Raw genomic sequence first — 7,866 nt, forward strand, 5'->3', positions numbered from 1 at the left:
CATTCAACTGTTCATTTAGCCTAGCACAAATCTCACTTAATGAATCCACAGGGTAAGTTCCTTTCAACCAACTTCATCTTAAAAGTGTTAATGAAGGCCCATAATTTAATCTTCTGTCGCTCCATTTATAAAGTAATTTTTAAATATCGTTGAATGACAGCACTTGGATACTAACAGTCCACTGCAAAGACTTCCACTCAGAAAACAAGGTGTAAAAAATACCACTGACACCAAACATAGAAAGTGTACCAAAAGAAAGAGTCAAATACATGTTTGTAACAGATTTTACTTATAGAAAAGCATCATTTTATCATCATTTCACAATAAAAAGGCAACATCTGTTTGACATTATAAAGACATGGTATATCAATTCAGAGTGCAACAGGTAAAGCACACTGTAATACTCAGTATAAAGGGCTTGAGATACATTATTATATTTAGCCAGTTACTCCTGGTACCTCTTTGTGGATATTTTCTTAATTACAGGATATTTTCTCTCTGCTTCATACATGCCAGAAGTATATTTTGGAATATAAAAACATGTAAGTGTTAAAATACATTGAAATATGTCCAGAAAAATCAAACCCAGGACTCATTTCTCTCTATACACAAACAGCTCTATCTTGTATATAAACTTTCTGTCCCATCATTCTATTTATAAAAAAAAAAGATTAAAAAATGTCTTGATGCAAAAAAATTTTCTATCTTCTCACTTCTGCATTCATGCAACTTCATGATCAGGTTTCCTTTTCCAAATACTAAGATGTAAAATTAACAGTTACTTTTCCTGGGGCTTTTCCAACATCTTCAGTGCTAATCTTCCAACCATTAGCAAACTGTGTAAGAGGAAAGAACATATAATTTAAAAATAATAACAACAATTTGTCAATTCATTTTCAAATACTTCATATAAGTGTGACCAAAAATAATACACAAAACGTGATTCACTCCATCTCCGTTAAATTAGGTGAATAAGAAATCACATACAGGAGTTTAAAAAAAAGTATCGTACCTGACACCAGCAATTAGCCCTGCAGGCATGAATTTTCTGGAGTGGTAAAATCTTGTTCCCATGATGGCAGTCAGTGCTCCAGATGTAACTTAAATGAGAGATAGTACAGTTAGGTCAGAAGAGATGAATGTGTGGGAGAAACAGAATTAAAAACTAACAGAACAGTGAGAAGTAGCAGCATCAAGTAAAAAGAGAAACAGAGTTACTTCACTTGATGAATTAAGAGAGTCAGTAACTTGTGTAAATTTTAAAATGCCTCAGTTTGTAAAGAGTAAGTATTCTATATCAAGTTCTAGCAGACGGTGCACTCCATGTGCTTCTGCACATACTTCTCAAATTTGTTTTTCAAATGTGCTCGTTTTGAGACTGGAAATAATTTATGATACACTTCTCTAGAACTCACTCCTTCCCCACACAGGCAAATCACTAAACTTGTGCACATAATTCCCTCACTTCTAAGAAAAGGGAGAGAGCATTTGTCTAACTTGTAGTAATCATATCTAACATGTAACATCATGTCTAACTTGTAGTAATGTTCTGAGAATTAGCTAATTTATGTTTCCAAAATACTTCAAAAGGGAAATGTGCTAAGCATTACCAAGGTGAGAATTAATTGTCCCTGACCACTTGACACAGAGACAGGAGCCAGGCAGTTTCACTGACTCAGCAAGATAGAAAGGACAGTCCCTGTAACATGGTATCTCAAATAAAGACTGAATGCTAAAAAACTGTAAGGAAAACATACACTGATGAAATCCTTCATATGCATCTGCTACTCAGTGGTAACAGCTGCACACATGTTGTTCCAACAACTCTTTCATCCCCTACTGTTGCTTCTAGGTGATGACTGGTCCTGTAGGAACCTAGCCATGACATCTTTCCTTCCTGACACCAGCCAAATATTGTCACTGACATCTATTAATCTCATGTATGAAATATGTAAGAGACTGAGACCACAGTCTAACACACAATAAAACTAAAATACTTCCATATTAAAATACTTCAAGCTCTAATTAGTAGCCAGTCTTCAAAATACAAACACCTCACAATGGAATTTTGCTTCAAACAGCAGTAGAACACATTTTCCCCAAAAGCTTTAAAGCATGAACAGGAAAAGACTCCAAATACTACTGAGCTACAGAAATGTATCTGTCTCTTGCATTTGGAAAACACTTGACCTCACACTTATTAATCCTGCAGTATTGGTAGTTTATTAATTTATTAAGGCTTTACCACGCAGAGCTGTTGGCCAGTAGGTGTGAAGTGGACTGCCTGTAAACAAAGCTGAAGTGGAGAGAAATGCTGGGCCTTCCCCTTTCACTTCTGACTTTCACATGTCAAAGAGCCAGATGCTATGTGACTGCTTCAGGCAAAAAAATGCTGTAGTCAGTGGTGTCACTTTAAACACTGACTAAGCAATAAATCTCCACAGTTACCTTCTCAAACTGGGGGGAAGGGAATCTCCAGTACTTCCAGAAGGAAGAAGCAGCAATACTGAAGCTTGCTTCTCTCTTAAATCTCCCCAGGCATCAACACCTTTGTAATTTCACATATTTATCATATATAAAAATAAGCTAATCACAATCTCCGCCATTTTCTGTGATAATAAAATAGTCTGCTAGGGGGTATGGTCAGTCTAAAGGGGAATCCCATTTCCCAAAATGTTACAGCCTCCTGCAGGATGCTCAAAGTAGGAGGATCCAGCCAAAAAGAGGTCAGAAATCCATTTATTTAGCACTCCTCTTGCACTATGATCCTTCAAACACATCAGTATGAAATGCATGTTGGCAGCCACCAGTTCAGCAAAGCTTAGACAGGACTGAATTTAGATTTGTAACACTATGTTTGTTTAACTCTTCTGCAAAGACTTTTAGGTACTCATTTTAAATATATAGGGTAAATATAATCTTTTCTAAATAAAATTTAAAATTACTTACTCAGAGATACCCAAATGTTATTTGGATTCTGTGAGACCTGATAAGCACCCAGTCCAGCCAAACTCCCAAAGAAAAGGCCAGCAGCTAGTGATGGAACACTACCTGGATAAATAGAAGATAATGCATTTATTAGAAACTTTAAAATTACCTTGGTCAGCAGCTTACCTTTGGTGTTTTGCAAAACAACAAAAATTACAAAAATGAAAAAAGATGGGCATTCACTGTCATAAAGAAGATTAGAGGAGGGTTTTTTAAAGATATTGAGACCATGCTGACCAGCACCAAGAAACACTTCAATTACTCTTTCATAAGATACATAAAGAACTACCATTTAGCTCTCTAACAGCACAGCTATTAATAAGATTCACGATTGAAGGAATATTGAGGAAAAAAAAATTGGTGTTTTGCTTGCACAAACTGAGGCATGTTGTTTCAAAACAGCATTATGAAAATTCCTTGAGAGGCAGTAAAATAGAAGGACTAAATTGTAAGGATTTAAGATCAGAAAAAAGGACCTAGGTGGAGAAGGGCAGGAGGGCATTCAAAGAATTACCAAGGAGCAGGGCAGAGTTGAACAAGAGAGGTTGTATCTCCCAAGTACACCAGAGATTTGATCCAAAGGTAACTGCAGACTTTGGAAGAAGGTTCCCTGAACACACCTAAACTTTGAATCAAGTTCTCAGTAGAAATGATAATCCCAAGATACCAAAAAGTAAAGGATACCACATCTAAATTGGCAATTTACAGAATATATCAAGTAATGAAGTAGCATTATCACTGTGAGTGGTGAATACTCTCCATAAGGCTAATGGAGAATTAAGGACTTAATGCTTCTGAAAGTGGTTCTTCATTCATTCCATTTCTGAGTCTTTGAAAGGACTTGAAATTGAAAAGCTAAGCTGATAAAGATCTCCTCTCAATGTTAAAGGAGAACTGCATATTGCTTTTTTCATTGATTTTTCAATCATCAACAAGGTTGCTGTAATACTGCTTTATATCCTGCTTTTGGTACAAAAAGCAAGAGACAAAGATGACAGAAAGCAGCTGATACACTCGTACATGTGCAAGGAAAAGGTGCACACTCTAGTAGGTGGCTGTTTTACACAGAATATGAGTTAAAAACAAATCTGTGGTAGCTACAATGCTTTCCACAAGCCTGTGAGCCAAGAAACATCCACCACATGCTTGAATTTCACCTCAAGGCATTATTTAAGTAGCTATGATACATACACTTACTAGGATAAACACATTACCTCTGGCTCAAGAAGTTTCTACATCTCAAAACACAGGGACCCAGAGAACTAGCTAAATAAAGACAGAAAAATCAATCAATGGATCAATAAATCATTCACTCACTCTTTTGATTGCCATGTTCTCATGTTCTTCCAAAGGCACCTACTACTGCCCCCTGTCTGTGTGGGTAAGTAGATCTGGTTGTAAAAGAACAGATCAAATCAACTTAGCTCTGTGCATGAAACTCACATTTTCTTTTGGTTTCTCCAAGTTCTTAGTAAGGATATAATGGCTCCTTTGTATGGTTGTTTGTTTTGTTTTTTTCTCTCCAGCAGTTACCATAGGAGTTTTTGTTCCCCTTCAATAATCCTGTGACCTGGATTCTCTTGCCTGAGCATAACCATGTCCTCCCAATTGGGTTCAAGAGGACAAGAAGGACACCTATCATTTCATAATGGCCTTGGACAAATACAGATGCAATTATTTATTTAAATTCTCAGTATTGTCCCTTCTGTCCTAAACTCCACTCACAACCCAAAGGATAAATCCAAGCCAATGGAAAACAGACTGAAACAGGCACTACCATCTATGTAGTCAAATGCACTGGTAAGAGTTTTACTGACTACAGCAATGCCTCTTCCTATCATAAAAATTGGCTTAGGGATTTTCAAAGCTGAGACAGTGTTGCAGCAGGAATGAATCCACAGATCTGTCTGGAGGAGGGCAAACTCAGAAAAAGGCCAGGAAATGAAAGCAGAAGGTCAGAGGGTAAGCTGATGATGCAGAGCCCAGAAGAGAAACAAGCTTAAGGACTGATTTGCACTGTTCAGCTCTACTTGGAGAAAAGATACTTCTGAAAGTTCTCTGCAGCTTGCAGTACACTCTTATCATCAAAGATTAAAATGGGAATAAATCTCTTAAAGGGGAAAAGTGGTGATTTATGTCATCTGAAGATACAGAACACTTATAGAATGCTTGTATTTTAAACAGCAGGGGAAAAGCCTTTCTGAAGCAAACTTATGACAGTTCACCCAAAGAGCACAGCACAGATATCAGCATCCACCAGAAGGCAGATTATGGCCTTATCAGCCCAAAGCACCAGCTCAACTCAAAATCCACCACACCCCAGCAGCAGAAAGTTATCAGCACATGGCACAAACAGATAACATTTGCATATGGGTCAGCTTCGAGATAAGAGGCTTTCGTAAAAAGCTGCCCAGCTCACACCAAGTTATTGGGGAGAAGGAGCAGGGCTGGGGGGAAGAGGGAGGGAGCCAGAAGCACCTTTCGGCACCTTACCTGCCTTTGCATAGCCAATGACCCCTCCTGATGCCACCAGGGCAGCGTAGCCAAAGCCGAGCCAGTCCACTGCCATGCCGAAAACTGGAAGAGAAAACGGGGGTGAAGATCAGCACCTCCTAACCTTTTTCAGGGGAGGAAAAGGAAACAAGGCAAAGCATCTTGCCGTGGCGGGCTCTTCCACGAGCAAGGCCTGCCGCAGCCTAAGCGCTGCGGCGAGCCCAGGCTGTGAAGGCCGTGAGGGGAGGGCAGCCCGGGCACAGGGACGCGGCCGGGGCTCACCTGCACTCCGGGCCCGCTCCGCAGCACCCGGGGCGGAGCAGGCGGCGGAAGGGGAGGCGAGGGAGTCACGCACCGCCCAAAGCTTCCCTCTTCCGCTATTTGGGGAGGGGAGGGAAAGCTGCTAGTGCAGAACCCGAGCGAAAGCCCCGCCAAGAGGCGGGCAGGGTGCGGCCCGCAGGCAGGGGAGAGGCGCTGGTGTCTTTCCACCCACCCGCAGAGCTCCGGGAATCCCCGGCACGGCGGGTGAAGGGCCGGGTCTGTGCCAAATGACACAGGTTTTGTGCTGTGTTCCGTGAGGGGCAGAGCTCCCCCGCAGTCGTGTGCACCTGATCCATCCCGGTCCTCATCCAGAAGCGGGGTTACATGGTACAGCTGAGAAATTTGGCTTGGGTTTTGGTGGAGCGTGACCTACAACTCTGGGCAGCCTGCAGGCTCCTTCTAGCTTTGATCGGTAATTTCGGTATAGCTCTTGTATGGAACACGGAGAGGATTTATAGGACCTCCAAATTGCAAACTACACCAGAAAAAGCCGTCTTCTTCTGTAGAAGTTATGCAACAGTAGAAGATGAAAAACATCTTGTACATCTTGTAAACAAAATTTTTGGCTTTTTTTTTCCTTCCTCTTTTTTTTTTTTTTCTTTTTTTTTTTTTAAATCCTGAAAAATGTAGAGACGTTTAACTACAAAGCTAAACTCTTCCGAGCGCTGAAACTGATTTTCTTCACGTAAGTGGTCCTCCATGATTTGACTGCAATTGTCCATGCACTTCCCTCCCATGGACGTTTCACCATACAGAAAGAAGTACTCCTGTAGCCAGATCTCTAAACTGAGGGGTTTCGATTCCTTGCCATACTAGAAGGCATAAAACATGAGAGGCTTATATTTTCTGCAAACTGCAGCTTTCCATAGTTGCATTTCAAATTTTGCCATTTTTATGAATTAGCCTAATAGTCAGAAAGTGGGGAGCAGTTTCTTTTGTTGGCCTCAGTGGTTTAAGTGGGAATATCCTCTCTCCGTGCAAAGTACCACAACCAACACACATCTAAGCTATAATGGATGGGATTTCCTTTTCAATTCAAGCTGTGTAATAGCTATGAGGTTCAGGCTTCACTGGGCTCTGCTTTGTGATCCAGCAGAGGGATGCCCCAAGAAGGGAAGCAGGAAAACGAAGAAATCCACAGCTGCTGGAGCTGTTGAACTCACCTGGGGCTCTGCTGCTCCCTGAGCTCTGGCTCCATCTACTCTCCAAGTTCATGCTCGCCCACCCCTTCTGACAGGGACAGCTTTGTCACCGCTGACATCTCCTCTCTCTGCACTGCCGCCTCCCCTCTACCATTCTAAGCAGTTCCCTGACAACTAGAATGGAAAACGTGCTGAAAAGGAAGATGTACACAAAGATACAACAACAAATTGCCAAGTACTCATTAGTAGCATAGTATTCACTCAAGGTATAAAAAACTATGGGTTTTCCCCCAAAGACAGTTCTCTGTCTCCAGTTCACAAATTGTTCTGAGTGTCATGAGATGCTTAATTCTTTGTTACTACACAGGGTGTTTGGTTTTTTACAAATGTGTCTAAGTCCAAACTTTAGAACCAAAATTCTGTGGAATTTTGTGGAATTTTAATCTAAAAATGATGTGCAGACTGGATTTTCTTTCCTAGTGCTTCTAGTTATGATTGTGTCCATGAGCTCATGGATGTACAAATGCAAACAATAAAAAACTGGTTTAGTAGTGGCAGACATTTTGTCAAGGACATAACATAAGCACTATCAAATAGACATAACACTTTACAAGTGAAATCATTGTACACAATTCCCTTATTTAAGCTTGTACTTTTTAAGTCTTGTATTTACTGTAGAAGCCTTATGAATTAAAAATGTGGTTTGGCACCTTTTTGTCAAGTCAACAAACCATTGTGAACACAAACATTTAGGGTATCATTAAAATTAAATGATCAATTAAATGAGCTGTGTAATGTTGAATCCCTTTAATGCTGAATTAAACTGAGCTTGCATAAATCAATTATATTGAATACCCAAATAAGGGGCTCTGATCATTTATCTAAATAAGGAAAGCAGTTACAGAAAGTAAATATGGATACC

At 40.2% G+C, this 7,866-nt stretch overlaps 1 protein-coding gene across 2 annotated transcripts; it reads right to left on the reverse strand.

The window, feature by feature from the left end:
- Positions 1-268: 268 nt before the first annotated feature.
- LOC130250153 (transmembrane protein 14C-like) lies at positions 269-6,289 on the reverse strand. 2 transcript variants are annotated; one of them, XM_056485554.1, is made up of 5 exons: positions 5,764-6,289; positions 5,482-5,565; positions 2,950-3,051; positions 1,013-1,100; positions 269-836 (listed from the first exon to the last, which is right to left on the reverse strand). In XM_056485554.1, the coding sequence occupies exons 2-5, from the start codon at positions 5,555-5,557 to the stop codon at positions 779-781; spliced, it is 324 nt and encodes a 107-aa protein (XP_056341529.1). In that variant the 5' UTR covers positions 5,558-5,565; positions 5,764-6,289; the 3' UTR covers positions 269-778. The 2 variants fall into 2 exon arrangements, with proteins under 2 accessions (XP_056341529.1, XP_056341530.1); XM_056485555.1 differs by having other exon boundaries at positions 5,648-5,780.
- Positions 6,290-7,866: the final 1,577 nt, after the last annotated feature.

This window comes from Oenanthe melanoleuca, chromosome 2 (genome assembly GCF_029582105.1).
Source record: "Oenanthe melanoleuca isolate GR-GAL-2019-014 chromosome 2, OMel1.0, whole genome shotgun sequence".
NCBI classification, from domain to species: domain Eukaryota; kingdom Metazoa; phylum Chordata; class Aves; order Passeriformes; family Muscicapidae; genus Oenanthe; species Oenanthe melanoleuca.